Below are 24,016 nucleotides of genomic sequence, written 5' to 3' on the forward strand. Positions count from 1 at the left end.
TCCCTGTTCTCTACCCACTAGCGGCCAGTAACTCCCCCACACACACAAAGTTGTCACAACCAAAAATATCTATAGACTTTGCCCAATGGCCCCTGAAGGGCAAACTCCCCCTCAGTTGGCAATCATTGTGTTACAGGGGAGGGGTGTGTGAAATATGTTGCAAACAGAAGTCGAAGATCTTGCAGAATCTGAACAACATCTGGTTAGGGTGTTGTCAGAGAGTGAAGGGATGAGCAGTGAGAAGAGAATCAGATGTGCCAACCTCAGTGCCGGCACTGCCATTAAGCTTTCTCTGCTCTAGACCTCAGTTTCTCATCTGTGAAATGGGAGCAGCTGCCAGGCTTGTGAGGAGTGAGTACGGTCAGCAGCCCCAAACACTGAACACAAAGCAGGGCACCGAAAGCTCTCAGGAAATGGCAGTGGTGTTGGCCTGCTCCGGGGCACGGGGGAGCCCAGTGAGTGTGCCATCTTTGCCTTTGCTGCCTTTGAGGGTGGACAGTTGGAGGAGTCGAGGTGACAGAGTTGAAAGGGAACCATTCTTGTTCTGCCCTCCCCCAACCTTCTGCTCCAGATCCTCCTCTGGTGCAGAGACTCAAGTCCCAGAACCAGCCCCTGTGATGGTTCTGGGAAACATTAATTGGATCATACATTTACTCATCCATCCAAGGTGTACTGAGCACCCACTTTGCACCAGGAAACATGGTGGTGCAGGTTCAAAGCACAGTTCTGAGATCGGACAGACTGGGTTCACGTGCCCAGCACAAGTGAGTGAGCTGTCCGTGGGCCCGGCCCTGGGGGTCCCCAGGCATCTATTTCCTATGTAACATTCAGAGCATCTACCTCAGGGTCCAATACGCCCATTCGTCGAGAGAGGCCGCCATGGGGTACTCACCATGGGGTACTCACCATGTAGTAGGTGCTTAGTGCACACTGGGCTCTGCTCCGGGTCTCTCTGCTACCCAGAGCCCTGGCAGGTGGCTGCGGTTCTCATTCAAGGCCAACGTGTGCTGTGGTCTCTGTCTCCAGGAGAAGTATGTGGAGGAGCTCGCAGCAGTGAGACAGACCCTCCAGACAGACCTGGAGACGTCCATCCGGAGGATTGCTGACCTGCAGGCAGCCTTGGAAGAGGTGGCGTCCAGCGACAGTGACACAGAGAGGTAACCTACGGGGGCCAGGTGGGGCTGGGTGCCTTAACCTAAGCTTCAGCTGTGGTCCCCCCGCCAACGCCTACTGCACCCTGGAGAGCACTGCCATCTTCAGTGGCCAGAGCTTCCACTCTGGGGTCTGGGGACACATCTGCTGGCAGACCCAGATGTGTTTGGGGATGGGAGGGATAACTGGCTGGCTCCAGTGAGAGCAGACAGAATGCCAGCTAGCCCGGCTTGCCAAGCCTTTGGGGAGGAAATCTGGGTGAGTGGCTGCAAACAGACTCCAACGTGTGATCTTGGACAAGTTGCATGTCTAATCTGGGCCTAATTCCTTTGTCTCTAAAGTGGACGTAGTGCTTTTGGACAGACCACATCAGATTGCCAAGATTCAACCACTTTTGACCTCTAGACTGGACGTTTCATATATTCAACCCACTACCTACCTCATAGGCTTGTTAGTGAGAGGTAAATGAGCGAGTAGATGACCATCATCTAGGACAGTGTCTGGGGCGTGTAAGTGTTATAAGAGTGTAAGCTATGTTTGCGCAAAATAAGAAGTTTTACAAAGGCAACAACTAATTCAAGGATGCAAGATTAGATGACTGGTGATTAGCGAGAATTTTCAAATTCAATGTCCGAGCTTCTCTTCTTCCCCCAGAAGACAGGCTGTTTCCCACCATCTCCACTCAAGACTCAAGCTGCCACCGGCCCTGGGTGGGCTGCTCATCTGGAAGGAGTTTGAGGTGTCCTGCTGGGCACACAGCCCCTGCAGATGGCCCAAAGCAGCCCGTTCCCCAGAGCTGCCTTTGTAGCCTTGCATGTGATTTCTCCGGAAATCACAGGTGCCCGTCTGGCTGCAGCACCTCTGCCCCCAATCCAGCCTCTGCAGTAAAACCCGGGCAGGAGAGAGAGACATTTTCTTTGCCTTGCTTTGGCAAGGAACAGGGTACCTCCTCACCTCCAGATGTTGTCCCCACGCAACGCCACTCCTACACACACCTTTGTGGGCTGCATTGGTTTTCACCTTGGTCTTCATCTCTGTGGGGTATCATTTGTGCTGCAGCCAGCGCCATCAAATATCAGACCACAGACTGCAGTCTTCTCCATTCCCACGTGAGGGTCCGGACCTCAGAGAAGTCCCAGGTCACACAGAACATTAGCAACGTACATCGACTTAGAAGCCGGGCTGCTCAGTTTCCTATGCAGACCTTTGCCAGTCACACCCCTCTTCATTGGGTGAAGGCAGGGAGCCAACTGCTGCCTCATAGGACGTGTAGGCATGAGACCCACAGCAGGAGAAGCAGAGAGAGTTGCAAACGCGCTGTGGTGTAGCCATGGGGAAGAACAGGGCATCCGTATTAGAGCTGGCCATAGGGAGTCAAGAAAAAAGACTGGAAAGAAACATGCCAATATTCTGATACCGAGACAGAAGGCATTCCTGGTGATGCCTAAATCTTTGTTTTCTTCGAGTTTATTTATATTTTCTAAAATATCTGCAATGAACATCGAGGGCTATCGAGGGCCCTCTTTAGATGGTGCTCACGTAGGTGATGTACGTTATACAGCTGACGTTAGCACATGACCACGTTCTTCCCTTGGTGCAGGACTGGGCAGCTCATAAGCTGATGCCTGAGGGACATAACCTCAGACTTCCCCACAAAGGTCAGCCTCCTCGTAAACAGACAACCCACGGCTCGAAAACCTCACGTTCTTGTCTCTACACAGTTTACCTCAGAAACCGTCCGTTTCTGCCAAAATGGCTTCCATGCACATTCTGGGTGTTTTCACCACTCCCTGCTAATTTGTACAGCTGCCAAATTGCTAGGGAAATGGAAAATACCGATGTTACAGCTGCTCCCCACTCGTGATTACATGTAGGGGTCTCCCGTCTGCCATGCCCTCCTCTAGTTTCATTAGTGTCCTGACGGAACGAACACTGGTAATTACAAACCCCCACTGCAGATATTACCCACTTCATGTGTGGGTTCGCTTTTCTATTAATAGAAATGCTAGAGCTTTTGCATTGACTATAAAGAGAATGAATGAGTATTTTGGGTTTTTGCCAATGAGCAAAACTTTTCAAGCATTTTTCCTTACATAGCTGGAGACTGCTTTTTGAATAAACAACAAAAGTTGTAAAAAAAAATAATGAAATCGGAAAGGGGAAACGAGGGGCTGTTGCTTGGAGATGTGGGGACAGGCTGGGCAGTAGGTGTGACAAAAAGCAAGGAGCAGATTGTCACCTGCTTAGTGAGATCCTGGTGGGAGCTCATAGAGAAGCACAGACATCCCCCTCGTCTCTGTTTATAGGGAATCCGCTCAGGCCTGAAAGGGACCGTGCCGTCACCCTCACCCTCATGGCAGACACTGGGATCTATGTCTGCTCCAGGTGACAAGCCTCAGGCTCACCCTCTGTTCTGATCCAGCTTTTCTGAGCTCCAGACCCTCGCTCCCGGGAATCCAATCTGAAGCCTAGCTTTCTGTCTGCGTTTTCATGATCTTTTGTCTCGGCGGCCTTAAGTCCTCCTCCCTACTGGACTTCCAATGCCTTTTCCTTGTTTGGATTTCTGGTTGCCACACAGCACCGGACTTCTATTTTCTAAGTTGGAAGAGACCTCGCTGGTGTTTCAGGGTTGTGTGAGATGTAAAATGATTATAGAACTCCAGGTGTAAAGAAATGCATCTTTTACCTGGAAACGTCCCGTGCAGTGTGTAGGATTATCGCAGCTGGAAGCGGGGGAGGCTGTGGAGAGGGGAGGGTAGAGGCTTTGCATATCTACAAACCTGACTTCCAATCAGGTATCCAATAATCTGCTTCTCCATGACCTTGATCAAGTTATGCAACCTCTCTGAGCCTCAGTCTCTTCATCTGTAAGATGGGTTAATAATAAGAAGTGAAAAAATACGACTGCTTAGCACAGTACTTTCTGTTGAGCAGGGGCTCAACAATCATCAGTTTCACTCATTTATTTGATCAGTTCTTACTGAGCACCAGTTCCACACCAGACGTTGTGGTAGATATTCGTGTCGCTCCACTTGCTTCTTGCTATCATTATTCTCCATTTTAGAGGATGAAGAGAGATTGAATAACTTGCCCGAGGTCAGGCAGAAGTTAACGTTCTGGTGAAGGACTGAGGAATGGAGAGGGAGAAGAGCAGAGATAGGGTCCATGCCTACATGGAACCTACATTCTAATGGGGAGTGGGGTTGCGGGGGGCGGGAGAGAGAGAGAGAGAGAGAAGTCCGGGGATAAAATGAACAGACTGATAAGTAAAACACTAGAACATAACAGGACTTACAAAGGCAGAGAGCACGGGGCTATGATGAAAAGCAGGGTAGGTAGACATAGCTTCTTTGAGAAGGAAGGCATTAGAGTTGAGCCAGCCATAGGAAGATCTGAAGAAAAGGGAGTAGTAAGGGCAGAATGAAGCATGTTCTAGGAAGTGAGAGAGACCAGTGTGCCCCAGTAGGTAAATGAGAGAGAAGCATCTCTCCTCTCCTTTCCTCCTTCTCCACCCCACCTTTCTCCACTATCTCCGTTTGTCTCTCCACCTCTCTCTCCTCTCTTGAAATGGCCCACAGGAGCCCACTGAAACCCCCAGTTCCGTGGCGTGCCCCAGAACCCCAGGCAGGATCAACTACATAATTAGTCGGTCCACTGAGACATACAAATATGGGTCTTCTTGCTCAAAACTTACTCAGACTTTCCAGACAGTGACAGCTGAGCGTTATACCAAACATAGGCCCTCTGGGCATGGGTGGCGAGCCTGTGAAGCCAGCCCTGACCCCACGTCGTTTATAGGAAGCATTTCTTAATTCTCAGCAGGCCTTGGTCCTAACTTACCGCCCTGCAACTTGGATTTCAAATTTTCAAGGAGCATCGATTTCAGTAATAGCATAGGAATGGGAGAGGACTGGGGCGGGGGTGGGGGGGGAATTGCTCACGAAAACGTCTGAACACATTTCAGAGAATTAATATTGTACAGACCATGTTCTCCAGTCACAGGGCAATTAAAATGGTTATCACAATAAAAAAGAAATCTATGCATTGGTAGGTTGTAGAGCCACCATCCGGGGCAGAGTTCCCAGTTCCTACCCCACTGCCAGCCTGTACTCCTCTCCATCCTGGCAGCTCCACAAGGCACTACCCTCTTAATTGTCTCGTCACCTGGGGTAAGTGATTTGGATTGGAGCCTGAGGGATTGATAGGAGGTGCTTCTTTAAACTGAGCTCTCAATTAGGATTCAAACCCACCCTGGGAGAGAGAGGGAGAGAGAGAGAGTGGTGCTTCAGCTGGAGGTGAGATTCTTTAAGAGACTTGTTCAAATTATGAAAAGTCACGTTTCCCCATGTTGGGAATTAGATCCAAGTGTAACAGGCCTTCCAGGCTGGAAACATGGCTACGTGCTCAGAAAGCCAGGTGGCCTGTGTGGTAGATTTACACGTGTGCTATCCTGCACTAGGGCCCCGCATGGTAACTTAGACTGTGGCATCAACCTTCTTAGATTAATGGAGAAATGCTTTAAGCTGTTCCCCCAGGGCTGGAGCATGCTCATTAGTCATGGGGGGAGGGATGAGGCCGCTGACAGCCAGCCCCATCTATTCCTGGCTCAGGGTCTGCGGCTGCTCTGTCTGTCTCCTTGGCTGATGGTTAAGGGTGGGGTCGGGGGGAGTGCGGATAGGTCAATGGATGACCTCTCATTCCTGGGTCAGCTGAGAGTGTATCCATTCCAGCTGGCCCAATCTGAGATGAATGCTCTAGAAAGGAGTTCTTTATTACCATGATGAGTTCAGTTGTACATTTTCCAAGATATACCCTTTTAACTTGGCTCAAATGAGGCTGCAGTGGGACAAGTAGAAATACCTGGGTCTAATTAAGTTCGCAGCTGCCATTGAGGGCATAATTCTGCGTTAGTCTCTTCATTAGTGGGCCTAGGCTCTGGCAAGATTGTAAAGGTTCCTGCTACATAGTAGGACAGGCTTTGGACTTAGTAGGGCATCTCTTTTCCTACAGTTCTCTTGCCTTCTAATTTGCTCTTCTTTTTTTGAGTAATTAACATGCCCTAGAACTGGGAGAAAGCTTAAAGAATTTCTCCATTATTCTGAAAAGGTTGATGCCACATTCTAAATTACGACACAGGGCCCTAATGTAGGATAGCACATATTTAAATGATGCCATAGAGGCCACCTGGCTTCTAAGCATCTTCGTAGCTTGGAAGGCCTGGATACCCAGCTGGTGGGGTTCATGGGGCGTGAGGGCTCCAAGCTACTTTGTCTACTCTGGCATTACAGGGAATAATTGATAATTGTGATCACAGGCACTTTTTCCTAAGGACTTTGTGTCAGGCTACACAACCAATGTGTTTTACATATATTGTTCTCACAACTCTCTGAGGTTGGTACCATTATCACCCCCAGTTTACAATGATGAAATGAAGCTTAAAGAAGTCAGGAAAGTGGCCCCAGCTCATAGGTAAGTGACGGGGCCGTGATTTGATTTCCAGGCTGACTCCATCACCCACACTTCTAATGATCAAGCTCGACTGTTGTGTCAAACATTCCCCTTCTTCCCCTTCTCTTGTCAAGGTCTCTGTTCCCTGCCAAGTTACCTGGCCTGTCATTCTGGTGAACTTGTGTCTGTCACTGTGATGTGGGGCCAATGCATTCATGTATTACTTCCCAAATGATGTTTGTATTCAAACTGGAGTCATCTGGCAAAGACTCACAATAGAAGACAATTAATTACCTTGCTTATCAGCAATCCCCTGCCCACAAATGCCTGGAATGAGTTATTCTTTAAAAGCTACTTGCACCAAGGTGAGAGAAAGAACCACGAACCACATGTCAGGAGGTAAGGCTTCCAGTCCTGGTGGCACTTCCAAGTAGATCACGATATGGACAGGTCACATGCTCTTCCTGGGCCTCTGCCTGCCCACCCCGCCGATGAAAATCATCATCACCACCACCATCACCACCATCATCATCACCACAACCATCATCATCATCACCACCACCACCACCATCATCATCATCATCATCACCACTACCATCACCACCATCATCATCATCACTATCATCATCACCATCATCACCACCATCATCATCATCATCACCATCATCATCACCACCATCATCACCACCATCATCACCACCATCATCACCATCATCACCACTATCATCACCATCACCATCATCACCATCACCATCATCACCACCACCACCATCACCATCATCATCACCACCATCATCACCATCATCATCATCATCATCACCACCACCACCATCACCATCATCACCACCACCACCATCACCATCATCATCACCACCATCATCACCACCACCATCACCATACCATCATCACCATCATCGTCATCACCACCATCATCCTCATTATCATCGCCATCATCATCACCATCATCACCACCATCATCATCATCAACCTCACAACCACCATCGCCAAGTGCCTGCTGTGTTAAGACAGGAGACACAGTAGAGGACAGGCAGACGTGGACCCGCACATGGGACTTGCAGTCCAGAGACTCTCCATATACTGGAAGACTTTGTGCATTTGAAACTTCCTCCTTTAAGTAGAACCTCCTTTTTCACACCAACGAAAACTCACATAGAAAATTCTAGCTTAGGATGGAGGGCAGTTCTCCTCTGATTGGAGTGAGAGAGGGAGGTTTGGGGCCAAGCACCCCTCCTAGGTCCCTCTCCCTGACCCCTCGGTAGCCCCTGTGAGGTCTCCCAGAGCTCAAGGGCTCCAAGGACCACGATGCACAAGCTCAAGTACCTGCCAGTACCAATAATCCATGACCCATACAAGATCAACCTGGTCATAATTTCTACTCACCTGGTTTACTGCGTCTCAGGATCAGACAGAAGAAAATTCCTTATGCTCCTGCCTGGAAGCCTTTCCCAACTCCTTCCCTAAACGTCCACTTCAGACCACTGCAGAATGAAGGTGTCAAATGCTTTCAGCATGCTCTCATGCCATAGTGTATGATGTGGTTTCCAGAAGCCCTTCTTAACCCAGCTTCTTTGTTTGGGTGGTATTTCATCTCGGGTGGACAAATAGAAGGCCTAGCCAGCTTTGACTTCCATTTCAGAGGTTCAGTGCAAATTCAGTGATACAGGTTCACAGGCAGCTTCCACCAGTGCACACATATAATACCCTAAAAAGGTAGGATTCTTTTTAATAAGCATCCCTACCTGTGTCTTTTTATTTCTTCTCATGGCTGGTTCTTTTCCAGAGGCTCAGGCTTAGGAGGGGCTAATGGTGATGGCTGATAATCTAATGTTCTTACAAGATTTGCCACCATTTTCTTCCCACATGGTGTTAAAGGGTGTAACCATCATTGATAGAACGGTGATGGTGTCACGCCTGCTGCCTCCTTGCTTGTCGTGTAAAATATTGGCCTGGAAAACCCAGTTCTTCCTGTTAAGGCAGCAACCAGAAATGAGATTAGCTATTTGTAATAGAGTCTGGCAGGAACCAGAAGGCACACCCCAAATAACGCAGCTTCATAAAGGGACTATTTACAAAGAGCTGGGGCATATGTAGAGAAAATGGTACACAGGAAAGAGCATAGCACCCTGGTATTAGCAACTCCTGGGAGTAATAATCTCTGCTGGGCCCAAAGGGGTGAGGAGAGAGTGCAATTTCTGGAAAAGAGAAGAGAGAGAGGGGGGGGGTGAGAGGGAGGAAAGGAGGGAGGGAGGGAGGGAGGGAGAGAGAGAGAGGGCTGCCTGGCAGGAGCAGCTCTGCCTTTGGTTGACGGATGGAGCCAGCACAAGGAGATACAGTAGGGACAAATCCAAGAGAATAAATCCCCAACCTCCCTCTCTTACTCCTTCCTTCCAACTGTCACCTCGGTTCCCTGTTGGCTGAGCCCAAAGGGAAGCCACGGAGCAGGGAGCCCGTGCAGAGCAGCCTCCCAGGTACACGGCAGAGTGGAGAGCACAGAGTGGATGTGGAGAAGCAAAGAGAAGACGTCAGCACCACGGACATCTCCAACTGAATGGGTCTCTAGTAAGCAGAGGTGGAGGGGGCGGGATCCCTTGCAGGAGGTGGATGGAAACACGGAGACCATCCATGGGATTCCTACTGCCGGAGTCGGCTGGGGTGAGTAGTGGCCACGGATTCACACGAGCACCTGCCTTCCTTAGTGATAGTGTACTCTGAAGACTTTCCTGTGCTGGATCAGTTCAAGCATGTGAGGACGTATGCCTGGCTGCCCAGCAGAGAGAGACCTCATCTGCAGAATGCGAGGCACGTTGCCTTGGGATTATGGAGACAGGACAGTGCCCCGGCACCCAGTAGGATCTGTGGGCTCAGCCTCTTCTAGTCCAGCTTCGTGGATTCCTCGGGTGGGAAATGGGCCTGAAGCCCCACCTCCTCCATCCTCATACCTCAAGTCCCAACCCTCCTGGAGACAATGTTTGCTGGTCCTGTCCTCCCTGCGATGTGCATGAGACACCTCGTTCCACGTACCACTCACCCACTTGTTTCGAAGAGGAAGCCCACGCCAGTTAGAACTCTACGGCTGGAGCCACAAGAGCCTTCAGTTCTTCTCTTTTTCTTTCTATGAGCATTCCAGCAGTTACAGCCTTATCTTCTCAAATCCCACTGTTGCCAAGGGGCCTCGTGTACCACATTCTTAGTTTCTTTGGTCAGCTGGAACCTAGCATCTTTAACCTGGGGTCTGTGGACTAGTAAGTCAAGGGACGGCGGGGTCCACGCAGGAGTTCTCGATATGATGCTGTGAACCCTCAGGGATCGCGCTGAAATCCCAGTCAGTGTCTGTGCGTTTGGGGAGATGGACGTTCTATAGTCTTCATAAAAGATGCTCCCAAGAGGCCCAGGGCACCCACGTGAGGGCCCGAGGGCATCCTGTCCATTGCATATAATTGTCAAGCATCCAAGCTGGACAAGCCTCAGCTCATTGGTCCAAACTCCTCATTTCACAGATGGGGATACTGAGACCCTGAGCAGGGAAGAGAAGCAGGCCAAGACCACATGGCGAGGGCACTAGGATTCAGCCACCGTTTCTCTCAGTCTGGTGTTCTTTCCGCAGCGCCGCCTCAGAGAAGTTTAGAAAAGACTCAGGTCACTAGCAGGGTTAGAGTTGGGTCTACTCACATTGACCGCTACAGTTAAAGGGTTTTTTTTGTTTTTTTTTTTTCTTTGTTTTTTTTTAAAGTATTTTTAAACAGTTTGTTGAAAAGCTACACCCCCCAAAATTTTTATATAAATACTCAAGATGATGTAGGGTCACTCACCAAAAGATACTTTTGTTTTCTCTTGTTGCCACAACAAATTATCACAAATGTAGTGGCTTAAACCAACACAGATGTTACGATCTTTTTTTTTTTTAATTTTATTGGGGAGCATTGGGGAACAGTGTGTTTTTCCAGGGCCCATCAGCTCCAAGTCGTTGTCCTTCAGTCTAGTTGTGGAGGGCGCAGCTCAGCTCCAAGTCCGTTTTTCAGTCTTTAGTTGCAGGGGACGCAGCCCACCATCCCATGTGGGAATTGAACCAGCAACCCTGTTGGTCAGAGCTTGCACTCTAATCACTGAGTCATCCACCTACCCCATATTTTATGATCTTACAGTTCTATTGGTTAGAGGTCTAACATGGATCTCCCTGGGCTAAAATCAAGGTGTCAGCAGGGCTGTGTTCCTTCTGGAGACTTTAAGGGAAAATCCATTTCCTCGCCTTTTATAGCTTCTAGAGGATTCCAACATTCCTTGGCTTATGGCCACTTCCATCTCCAGAGCCAGGCATGCTGCATCTCTGACTGTTCTTCCACAGCCACATCTCCCTCTGACCAAATCCGGGAAAGTTCTGGGCTTTGAAGGATTTGAGTGATTAGACTGGACCACCCCTATAATCCAGTAAAACCTCCCATCTTGAGCTCCACAGCTGCAGAGTCCCTTTTGCCACCTCAGGAAACATAGTCACAGGTTTTTGGGATTAAGGATTAGGACACTGACAGGTCTGGGGGTCATTATTTTGTCTCTCTCAGGGTCATTCACAAAAGGTGCTTTTGGTCTACTGGGGAGGTCAGCAACCTTATTTAATAGTCGAAATCGTAAATATTTTAGGCTTTTTTGGCCTTCTGATCTGTGTTACAATTACTCTGCTATTGTAGAGCAAAAGCAGTCATGGACAAAATGTAAATAAGTGAGCATGACTATGTTTCAATAAAACTTTATTTGTAAAAACAGATTTGTGGGTTGGATTTGGCCCATGGCTGAAATTTACAGACTCTTCTTGTTTGGATTCACCAAGCATTGTTTGAAAAAAATTCTGGTCTGGCCTGAGCCCTGGGGCTGAAGGATAAATAAGACAAGTTCTTGAGGGGCTCTTGCAAGCTGGTGGGGACAAATAGATGTTAATAGAAGCCCTGAAAGGGTCAGGTCCTTGAGGGCAAGCTCATCTGTTGGAGGAAGTGACCAGGTCTTCCAAAGAAGGAATTGCCCAGATTCCAGCAGAGAATAAAGAGGTCCCAGCCTGAGGAGTCAGGATTCACATGAGGTCTTAGGTGTCTGAGGCTTGTGGTTTGGCATTCTGTACTGATATACTGGGCAATTGTACTCTGGTTAAGAGCATGAGCTTACTAGTTCTTACAGACCTGGGATTCAAAGTTTTGTGACCTTAAATAAGAGTGTCAGTTTCCTCATCTCTAGAGACAGGCAGGGTGGTAGGATGAGATGTTATATAAAACCTATTTGTTGACCGAAGGGAACCTACATGGTAGCTACTATTGTAATTAGTTTTGGAGTTTCCCAGAATGCCTTGGGAAGCTGACTACCTGTCTTCCTGTCTGATTTGCTAGCACTCACAAAGGACGTGCTTGGTGACACTGATGCTATTAATACTAGCAGTACTAGGTGTGCTAAAACAAGAGTAGTGGTAACAGTTGTTACCTTTTACTTGGTACTACCTATTTGCCAAGAACCACACTGAGATCTTTGCAAGGGTTTTCTCCCTTCATCTGCACCACAACTCTGGAGACAGAACCCCATTAGTAGCCACATGTTACAAAGGAGCACAGGAGGCTCAGAGAAGGCAAATGACTTGCCTAAGATCACACAGCAGCAAAGCTTGGAAGTGGGACTCAAATCCAAGTTTGTCTAATGTCAAAGACAGTGTTCTTCCATAGCTCCTGGCAGCACAAGGATAACACACTCTTTCTTGTTCTTCCTTCTAGTGTCCAGACAGCGGTGGCTTGTGGCAGTGGTGGTAAAAAAGAGATGTAAGTTAACCCTGAGTAGAACTGAACAGCTTATGCTGGAGCCAGGAGCAAACCCCTGGCTCTCTGTGTTCCGTCTGCAGAGGGAACGTCCACACCCACTTGGAGAATTATCAACAGTGCCCATGACCTCTCTGACTCCATGGTTATAACATATAGAACTGGGGACATATTACTGAACTGTCCGACTTCTTTTAGACAGAGAGATGTCCAGGACTTATGATGCCACCTTCCTCCTTAGATATCTCCAATGGTTCCCTGTTGCCTCAGAATAGACTTTTAGACTGACATTGGAGCTATGCCTATTCTGACCCTTACTTCCGTCTCTACCTGGGACTCCGACTTCCCATGTCATCCATGCTCTGCCCTTTTACGACCTCTATACCGATGTGTATGGTATTCCTTCCACCTAAAATTTCTTTCTTCAGGCACTGCATGGCCAAGCCCTACCTTTCAAACATGATGTATGTCACCGCTACTACGTGATGCTTTTCTTTATGCCTCCAAGAAGCAAATCAAGACTCCTCCTTATTCTCCTTAGATCCTACCCTCTGTCCCTTTCTATGGCATAAATAATTGTCTCCTTTATTTTATGATTTTTTTATATAGATGTCTGCTAATATGGGGTCTTCAGGACAGGGGCAACTTTGGGTGCATGTTTATAGTGCCTTTCCATGGTGCCTGGCATAGTCTATAAATAAGCAAATACATGTATATTTGATCTTATCTATATTATATACATATGTATTTCAATAATACATGTTTTAATTACATATATGTATATATGTATGTATTTCAGCGAGTATGAACCAGAAAATAAAATACTTATTGAGTGCCTCTCGTTAATGAGAGGACCACACAGGCCTTTCCCTGTGCCACTTTCAGAGTTAAGGGGGTACAATAAATAGTAAATTCTCTGCCCACAAAGGTGTTCCAGTTAAGGCCGGCAAGGAATTAAGGACTTCGCACTTGACATATTTCATGAATGTATCATTTGGTGTAAAATTCAACACCAAACTTTACTCCAAAATTGGAGATGCCTCAACATTTATATTGGAGTGTGTATTTTCCCATGGAAGAGCAGTGGTTGATATTATAGGAATAGGTACTGGAATTAGAGGGATCAGTGTTTGCATCCCAACTTCACTGACTAGCTGGTGACTTTGTTCAAGACCCAAGCTGGCCTCCCCAAACCCCATTGTCTCATCTATATAATGGGGACAGCGCCAGTTCTCACCTCTCAGGAATGGTGTTGTGAGCATTGATTGAGGTTATGCAGCCTTTAGCACAATGCTTAGCTTATGCTAAGGTGTGACTATCTAGTTATTGCTGTTACTGTGGTTGTCATTGTGATGACAGTATCCTGCATTCTGCTTCTAGAGATAATGTCTCCATCCTCAGCTCCCAGCCGGAGGCCAGTCTGCAGTCTTGGTTGAGCTGTACTCTCTCCCTGGCCACAGACACCATGAGGACCCCCTCTCGACAGTCAGCCATCAGCAGCCACATCCTCAGCCCCAGGTAAGAGTATCTCCATATTGCCTCTGGATGGCCAATAGCTCAAAGAATCTCAGACTTTGATGGGTGTTGTTCAAGTCTTTCATTTCCTCTGGCTTAGGCAAGGGCAAGCATGTTCTGGACAATTTGAGGTGTAACCCTATCACTTCCTAGCTGTATGACTTCAGGCGGGTCAGTTACCTTCTCTGAGCCTTCACTTTCTCATCTGCAAGACAAAAAATGTAATTGTATTTACTGTAACAGTTGAAATGATGAGGATCTAAGGCAGCCCTCCATAAAATGTGGTTTTCTAGATGCTTTTAAATAGCCTGGGGTCAACACTTTTTAAAATCGCTGTGGATTTATTATAGTTGCTTTCTATGTAAGGCAAGTCCTACTTGTTTTTCATTTATAGATATAGATAATTCTAGATTTAAAATGTTTTAAATCAACAAATTCACTTAAGGTTTTTTTGTTTTGTTTGCATTTTTTAAATAGTGGGTTAGTATAAAGACAGGCTGGGTGCGTTCTCCCTTAAAGACTTAACTTTGTTTGAATATCAGGATTTTATATTCTCCCTACCACAGAGAAAGATGAATTCAGGCATGGTCTGAGATGCGACCCTCACAAATAGATGGGATTGCCAACAATAGGTTTCTCCAACAAATGAGCCTGGAGATTCACCCTTAGTTGTAGGACTTAAATCCCTCTTCCGTCCTGCTTTTCAGCTTCCTTTCTCTCAGCTCATTTGGTGAGAGAAAGGGCGGCCCTCTTGTAATTGAGAGCTAATGGCCAGAAATCAGAAATTATGGATTAAGCAGATGCATAATTAAGATGAAATGCACACCACTTCTGTGATAACAGAAGAACCAATGTGATAAGATAAAAAGGAAACTCACAGACTAATAGAGCAAACCCGGACAACCCCCCTTGCTGACTTGAAATGCATTCAGGCTGAAGCAGGGGTTTGCCTTTACAAAAAGAAGAGGTGGAAGTTGACTAACCTTTTGGGCACGTTCTGTGAATGACAAATGTCTGGCGCAAAGCTGCTGCAGATTATCTTAGGCTGAAAGATTTGATGTCGAAAATATCACAGACAGACTCCGAGAATGGAGTGTATCTGGGGAGTTAATTAAAGCAAGATTATCTGATTACTGCTCTTAATTAAAAACTGCTCTTTTCTCCTGTATGGAGAAAGAGGCATGTCCTCTGTGAACCCCAAATAATGAGGACTTTTTCTTTCCTGATAGCTAAATACTTTTGTTGTTCCCCGTCAGCCAGTATATAAGGCAACAGAAGCAGAACCAAAGGCAGCCAGAGCAGAATATGAATGTTCATTAACATAACATCCAAGTTTCATAATTATAATTGTATTAGGGTGTATGATAAGGATCCTCAGCCCTTGAATTGTACCCTAAGTTGTTTGGTACCCATTCGAATGGCAGATGGGAGGTTGTGGTGATTTTAGTCCATAGATTGAAGTAAGATCACCTGGATTCCAACCCCGTATTTGCTCCTGCGTACCTGTGAGGTTTGGGGCAAGTTGCTTAACTTTTCTGTTCATGTTTCCTCATGAGTAAATCAGCGTTGTTTTCAGAGTTAATGAGATGGTACGGAAGTTGTTCTTCATGTAGAGCCTGGCATCTTGTAAAAGCTCAAGAAAATGAGCTGCTTTATTAGTTTCCGTATTTATGTGATACCCAGAGGAACCGCAGACAGACGTCGTTACCTCCGTGTTACAGAACAAGAATCTGAGGCCCAGGGAGGGGGAGCAACTGATTCAGACACAGACAGCCTTCCCCCAGCTTCCTCGTCCCTTGTGCAGAGCTGGTCTGCAGCATCCCCAGGGAGCCCTCTTCAGAGCCTCCTCCCCCTTTCTCTGTTCTCTCCCCTCCAAGTCTGCAGTGTCCAGCTGCAGTTCAGAGCCGAGGTGACCGCACCAAGAACAGTGCTGGTGCAGTAGGCAAGAAGGGACTGTAAGCTCCTTCCTTGTCTGTTTTCCGTACGTCAGCGTCCCTAGGGCTCACACACAGTTGGTGCTCGGTAAATGTTTGTTGAGTGAATAACTGAGCGTACTGTCAGGGCTGGAGCAGAGATATTAACCTACTCGGTCACCGCTCAGCATTGACTGACTCAGAGAGGGTTGGTGATTTGCTCAACCTCCCCTAGCAGGTACATTGTGGAAGAGCCAGGATTTGAACTCAGGTTTGAAATCTCCAAACCCTTTAGTTGTCTTTGCCGCACTTCCATGGCTCTCGGATATTTGCCCAGGGGGTAGAGCACTCACCTGGCAAAATTTTACTGGCAAAGAATTGGCTTGTTGTTAAGATGAAAACGGGGTAAGGATTATTATTCAACCTTCATCGTCCATCCGGGAGATATTTATTAAATGCCTGCTGCGTGCCAGATCCCATGGCATTAAGCCTTGACATTTTGAGCCGTGTCCTTGGAGAATGTTTACAGTTTAAAGATTCTAGAACTTCTGAGTTGGCAGGAACCATTGGGATTATCTAGTCCTATTTGTTCATTATGCAAGTGGAGGAAGCTAAGTCTGCAATGGGAAAAATCGCAGCCAGATTTATGGAAGAACTGACCTCGAGTTCAGGTGCCTTGACTGCTGGCTTTTTCTGATAGCATAAATAATCGATGAATACTTCCCCCTTTCAAGAACTTAAAATATAACCCAGAAGTATATAACTCTTGGCCACTGCCCCAATCTCAGCTCCCCTTTCAAAAGTATCCACCATCTTCAGTTTGGTGTGTACATCTTAGTCTATGTATGTGTAAACATATATGTTCTTACAGAAGACACACAGCACATCCGTGGGCTTTTAAACAACATAAATGGTACAATGCTATATGATATATATTATGCTATACATAAATTCTTACAGTGTGCTTCTTTCCTTCCACAATATCCCTCGGCAATCTTTCCTTATCAATATGCTGACGTCTATCTATCTCGTCCTTTTAAATTCCTGCAAAAGATCTTAAAGTTGTGCTTTATTTAACTCTAATCTTGTTTCACTTTTACTTGCTTTCGGGTATTTGCTATTCACCTGCAAATAGTTCTCTGGGTCAAAGGGCACTTGCATTTTGAACTTGACTAGATACTAGCAGTTCATCCCACTGTACCTTCTGCTAGGAGACCGTACGGTAGAAGAGTCTGAAACTCCTGTATGCTCATCCCCATATTACCTGGCACATCATAGAGCTCATGAAATGAGTCTCTTGGACATTTCCAATTTGACAAAGAAGGCCACTCTAAAAACTGAAGCGAGGGAGAGAGCAGTCTTCTGCCAAAAAAATAAAAGCATTCCCTGTATTATTTATAAGGGGACGTCAACTCCAGAGAAATACACCTAAAGCTCTGTGATTTATAACCCAGAAGTCATGCAGCTGCTGCTGATAAATACAAGAGCTTCTGGGGACGGCAATACTGTATTACCTTTGTGGGCCCCGGAGCGGGAGTTTATGGGCTTGGTGGTAGCTGCCATAGTTGGCTCAGGAGTGTGTCTTCACATCTGGCTGCAGGTGGTGCCGGGCTGGTCAGGGGCTGGCATCTCACCTCGGACCCTGCTGTGTACCTGGCTTCTCCTTCCTGCCCTCCAGGGCCTTTGCCCCGGTAAGGGGCCCTCTGCATTTCTCTCTCGTCTCACGGCACATCAGGCTTTCCAAGGAGGGTCCAAGCCCCATTTCATGCTAGACCTCCATCCCCATGCCCGACAGAACTCCAGCCCCGGTCACTCCTACAGTTCTGCAGGGTCTGTGTGCTGACAGGCACTAATTGACCCAGCGGTGCAGAATCCTATTGTTTTGTCTTGTCACTGGTCAGTTGCTTCTCTTATTTTCCTGGACAGTTATTCCAAACATTCTGACTTTCCTCCAGCTGTTATCCCTCACTCTAAGGAAACAACCTTAACTCCTGTTTCATTCAAAGAGAAAGAATAATGGCCTCGACTGTGGTGTCTGTGGTGTCTATAAATTCATCTGTTTGTCCCCATCTTCCTTCTTCTCTCAGAAGAGATCCAGTCTTGTCTGAGACTAATTTGTGTCCACTACTTCCTGTCCCCTACAGTGCTCGGACCCACCCCGTGTCCCTCTCTCTGCTGTATCTTTTACTTCCCCCATTCTGGTTGGTCTTCCTCCTTGGGTTATAAATGCCTTCAGGTGTTTCCTATTCTAACTATACGAGGTCAGACAATTACGTTCGTGAACTCATCCTAGAAAAAGTGCTACATACCTCATTGCTAAATATCACTACGGTCACCTTTGAAATACGCCCCTTGGGAAGCTATGCACTGATGCCAGCACCTAGTCCATCCTTCAAAGCAATTTTGGAACTCTTTTTCTGGAATGGCCATCGGAACTGTCGTCGTATTACCCTTGATGTCCTGAATGGCATCAAAATGTCTTCCTTTCAATATTTCCTTTATCTTCAGGTAAAGAAAGAAGTCATTGGAGGCCAGCTCACATGAGGAGGGAGGGTGTTCCAATACAGTTACTTGTTTACTTGCTAAAAACTCCCTCACAGACAGTGCCGTGGGAGCTGGTGCATTGTTGTGATGCAAGAGCCATGAGTTGGCGAAAAGTTCAGGTTGTCTAAGGTTTTCATGCAGCCTTTCCAGCCCTTCCAAATAGTAAAGTTGGTTAACTGTTTGTCCAGTTGGTACAAATTCATAATGAATAATCCCTCTGATATCAAAAAAGGTTAGCAACATCATTGCGACAAGTTCGCGAACTTAATTGTCAGACTTCATATCTTCTCCCATCACCCTGTAATCCTGTTGAATTATTCCTTTTACTTCCCTTCAGAGCCTAACTTCTCCAAAGTAGGGTCCACATGCATCATCTTCACTTACTCACCTCACCTTTGTGCCTCAGTTTCCTACAGCCCTGAGCCTGCCCCCACCGCTCTATTGAAACTTTTCTCACCGTGTCAGCAGCTTCCAAAGAGGCAAATCGGGACATTCTCCGTCTTGATCTTTTTCTAGACTTCTCCCCTGCGTTGGCAACTTCTCTTAGAACGCTCTGTTTACTTCAAAATGTTTCTGCTTCTTGGTGCCCTTCAAACCTCCCTTTTCTGATCACTTCCTTCCTACTCCAGCCCCCAAATATTGGGGTCCTCGGGATGATGCCCTCACCTGGCTGTTTTTCTCTCCACATGATACCAGGCAATCCTCATGTGATTTTAACCATCCCCCCCATTATAAGCAGATGACCCCCAATCTAGACCACAAGCTCTTACGTTCTCCCAAGTTAGAAACTTCTATACCGTATCTAATTACCTACACTGAGAAGATGGCTGACTGGATGTCCCTGGCATCTGAACTCAGCATATCCAAGAGGAAACTTCCTCGCTCCCCACCTTACCTGTGTTATCAGAATCATCTAGAGCTTCTGAAATTCATAAAACCTCCCAGGCTGGACGCCTGGAGTCATCTTTGCCTATCATTCTACTCCCTCATCCCCATATTCAACTGATCCCTAAATCTTGTTTATTATGCCCACCTCCTCCCCACCCCTGCAAATACTTTTGGCTTTTTTTTTTCTACTTTCCATCCCCACTGCTGACCTTTCAGTCAGGCTAATCCTTTCTCTCCTAGACTCTGGCAAAGACCTTCCCACACTACCCTCCTTGAGGTATTCCTCTACCCTTCAGAGAGTTATGATTCCTCTAAAATGAAAATCTGGTTTCAACGGCTTCCCATCAGCTACAGCTGCCCGACACCAAATCTGGCCCTTGATCTGTTTTTGTCAAGTTTTATTGGATCGCAGCAATGCCCGTGTTTGGGGTTTCCTCTGTTTGTGTTACATACCGTCTGTGACTACTTTTGTATTACAACGGCAGAACTGAGGAGTTGCAACAGAGATCCTATGGCCCCAAAGCCAAAAGTATTTGCCATCTGCTCTTCGCTGAAAAACTTTGATGGCTTCTGCCCTAAAGAAAAAGATTCAAACACCTTGGTGGGTATACAGCACCTTCCGTAATCTGCCTCTTATCTACCTCTCTGCTCTCATTTTCCTTGATCTCTTCTTTATAATTTGTACCCCGAATGGTTTTAGCTCTCCCTCATACACGACACTATTTCCCATCCCTGGACCTTTGTCCGGGATATGCCCTCTGACTGGACACCCTTCTATTTTCTTATCTGACGGACTCATCCTTTAAGACTCAGCTCATGTACCGCCTGCCTCAGGAGTCTTCCTTGACCCCTGGCTGGGTCAGGGGTCCTATACCGTGGTCCTACAGACCCCACATGTTCCTCTCCCATAGCACTTACCCGTATTATGTTGAGCTCATCTGTTCAGGTGCCTGTCTCCCTCATTAGGCTGTGAGCCCTTGAATGGCAAATTTTATCTTTTCCTTATTGTCCCTCAGTACCTAACACTGTGTCTGGCACATAGTAGGTACTCTGTAAATATGCAATGAACAAATAAATGACGAGGGGAAAGAAGGTAGATGTGTTTTATTTTACCAGGATGATTAGAAGGATGATGGTGATATCAGGAACCAAAGGTGAATTTGCCAGACTAGTTCACTGTCTCCTATCACAGAGCAAGTTCTTAGCAACATGGAACCCAGAGATGGAACGTGATGGGCAAAAATAAAGCTCTGGAGCTCAGCTTCCCTAGAGCACAGACCAAGGGCAGAGGCAGGTGGTGGGCATGGAGCGTTTGACTGGATCTGGCAAGGCGACCTTGATGACACACTTCACAGGAGATGGGGGAAAGATGACAGGCTTTTTACTCAGGCAGACCTGGTTTCTAATCCCAGCTCTACTACTTCCTACCTGCCTGTCCATGAGTTACAGTCTGAGTCTCAGTACCTCCTCCGTGATTCTGTCCCTTCTCCATATTCTATCCCCTTTGTGGGATTAAAGAATTAACTAGTACAAGTAAAATTGTGTATATTTAAAGTATATAAGAATATGCATAATATTATTCTATGTGTTTAAAAATAAAGCTTGAAAGGATTAAAAAAGCATTTGCGATTAGCTATTATTAATAGCCATACCTAGCAGCTACAGGGTGGCTTGTGGGAGACCTGGAACCAAATTCATGGTGAATAAGCAAAAGCTCCCTCCCCTCTTCCTCCCTTCACCCCAAGCCAGGCCAGTGGACACTGTTACAGGAGGGCGGGACTTGGGAAAACTGTAACTGGGTTTCCCACAGGCCAGCGATTGTACAACTGGGCTCAATTTGCAGAGCAGAAAACCATGAGCCCCAAACAGAGACTCTCTTGGCAAGGAAAGTGGAGTTTCAGTGAACTTAGTTTTAAATATGTTGAGCATAATGTGTTTGGGGACGTCCAAGTGGGACTGTCTAGAGCTTTTAAACTCTTGTCTGGATCCATGGAGATGCCAGAATGATTCTTCCTGATGTAATAGTTGGGATACTTGGGGGCATAGGTGACATAAAACCCAACTCAACAAGGTTTGTACAAAAAGGAGAATGGAAACCAAGAGTAGATCTAGCATCAGGCATTACCGGATCCAGGGATTCAAAAATGATCGTGGGGATTTGATCCCCGACCAGCCTCTCTGCTCTGCTTTCCTCTACGTTGGGTTCTTTCCGAGGCAGCAAGATGGCGGCGTTCATGTCTGTACCACTCTGAGTCCAATGGTAAAGAGGGCTTCTCTCTTCTCAACAGCTCTGCAGAAACCCTGAGCTTGACTTTCATTGGCCCAAAGCGAGGCACATGTCTGTCCTGAACTGGATAAGGGGAGTGAAGGAGTCTCTTACCTTAGGCTCCAGTTGGTGTTCTCCCTAGCACTGGGAGATGGGATTATCCCCATCCAAACCACCGGAACAGTGGGGGAGAAGGGGTTTCCTCAAAGGAAAACAGGGTGGATTACCTGAAGCAGGAGAATGATACTAGGTAGATAAAAATAAAATAAGCCAAAAAGATGTTCTCCATCAAGAGGAAGGTTGAATTATGGGAGTGGACAAGAGCATGCAGACAGAGAATGTAGGGGGAGGGAAGTGGTGAAGCGGGGAGAAGAGGGAGGGAAGGAAAGGAGGAAGGGAAGACAGAGAGGAAGGAAACAGTAGCATGGAGGAAGGGGCAGAAGAAGAGGGGGAAAGAAGAGGGGGAAAGAGATAACATGTTAGAATGTGTGTGGTCCCCATTTGGTAACCTTGGGAAGCCCATATAAAATTGTATGTAGCCTGGTCAGAGACTACATTTGTCCCTAAACTTCAGTGACCAATCTATCACCACCTAATTAGTGATGCTGTGCCTTGAATTTATTACCAAACATGGCTCTCCACTGTTGCTGTTGGACGTGTACCATATTGCAATGTGAGCGTGGAGATTATTGTATAAATTATTCTCACTCACATAATCATCGTGATTTTAATTACTGTGTAATCTTCCCTAATTACTGTTGTATGTATCATTTGCTTTGGTGCCGATTTAACACAACTGCTTTTCCTTTGGCTAAAAAAAATGGCATTACAACTTTTCCTTTTTTCTGGGGAAAATTTGCTTTCTGTAAACATTCACAGTCCCATGCTCTTGGCTTGCAGTTCTTAGTTTAAAAGAAAAAGATTTAGACATCACCACCACTCCTTCTCCCACCCGGTTCATTTTTATTTGGTATAAGGCTGGCTTGAATTAATAAAACGGTCTAAATTATAGGGTATTATTTTAAAAACAAAGTTGTATTGCTTTCAAGGAAATGTAATTACTTCTACAAAAGTGAAACCCAAGAATGGGTCACATGACGCCTGCTTCAATGATTAGATAAGACTTGTTTGTAATTAGTTCATTAATTATACAAATATGAAAGGATGGTACTTAGTGTTAAAAACAGCTTGTTCGCAAAGTAGGTTAAGCAGCCATGCTAATCTTATTTCAATAGTACATTTATTTACTGGTCTCTGCCTTCTTAGAACCAGATCTCAGGATCATTTTAATTTACCCGGAATGTACTTAATGAACTGGCCTCGCATGAATATGCTTTTGTGTCTTCCTATGACAAAAGGGTTCTTTTCGGTTTTATCAGTATGAGGAAGATTAGTGGAAAAGATGTTGAAACTGCGTGCATGGAAATATTTAATGCAAACACATCCACCGTGGACAATGCCCGAACACGTGAAACCAGGAGGAGCTTGTCTCTGTCCAAGATTGGTCTTTGGAGCCAATGTCATTCTTGGATGTGTTTCCATGGGAAGGAAGGCTGCTTTCTGTCTAGAACTCCAGATCTTGGATGATAGATCTGTGGCTCTCTCAGGAATTTTGAGGCTCACCTAAGTTAGCCACAGGTTTGTGTAAAAAACATTTGGATTCATCATTGATGGTTCAAAACATTCTTTTAGAATCAGTGGTTCTCTCACTGAGTTAATTTTTTGTTAAGTAAGCTTTTTAGTGAAGTATACATATTTCATATGCATATACAGATTTCATATCTATTCAGGGAAGTCCATCTTTATGAAATTTTTGAAAATTAGTCATACCTATGTAATTACTGCCCAAATCATAGCCAAAGCGTGACTAGTCATGACCTCTTCCTTCCTCAAAGATGACCATCATCCCGACTTTTCATGCTATAGATGAGATAGCGTGTTTGAACTCTATAAATGGAAGAATCCACTACAAAAAGTGCCCATATACTTGCTACACACAGTTTTTCCCTATTACGACATCGTGCATTAGTCTTTAGTCTGTTTTGAACTAGAATGTTCTGCTTACTTCCCCCCATTGAAATAATTTTTTTTTTCAGAGTTCCAGGTGTGATCCTGATGGGCAACTCTGTTAAAAACAACAACTGCTTGTCCTAGTACCTGATAGTCAGTAAGAATGTGTGGATGAGGCCACGGCAAATTCTGATGACCCACAGAAGACACGCAGGGAGGGTCCACTGAGGGTAGTTCACTGGATTGGTGTTTAAAAAGTGTCAGGGACTCAACACCCACTTGGAATCAGCGAGAACAGCAAGCAAGGCTTGAGAGTTATCTTGGCTCATAAAATAGACCTTGTCTAATCTTGTCTCTATAGTATAAGGAATAGAGGACATTTAGAGAGTCTGTTTCCTGACTCAAGTCTTCACACCGTCAGGCCAGGAGTGACCAGGCTGAGGAGTGTCCACTGCTCACTTCACCACTTCCTC

At 46.2% G+C, this 24,016-nt stretch overlaps 1 protein-coding gene across 1 annotated transcript in view; it reads left to right on the forward strand.

Annotated features, from left to right (window-relative positions):
* Window positions 1–24,016, forward strand: part of MYO18B (myosin XVIIIB) — a 260,653-nt gene that overhangs the window by 225,760 nt on the left and 10,877 nt on the right. The window contains exons 40-42 of the mRNA XM_081037710.1: window positions 1,027–1,157; window positions 12,366–12,410; window positions 13,788–13,925. Coding sequence (XP_080893836.1) covers window positions 1,027–1,157; window positions 12,366–12,410; window positions 13,788–13,925 — 314 coding nt within the window. The remainder of the gene's footprint in view (window positions 1–1,026; window positions 1,158–12,365; window positions 12,411–13,787; window positions 13,926–24,016) is intronic.

The sequence above is a fragment of the Rhinolophus hipposideros genome, assembly GCF_964194185.1.
Source record: "Rhinolophus hipposideros genome assembly, chromosome: 24".
Classification (NCBI taxonomy): domain Eukaryota; kingdom Metazoa; phylum Chordata; class Mammalia; order Chiroptera; family Rhinolophidae; genus Rhinolophus; species Rhinolophus hipposideros.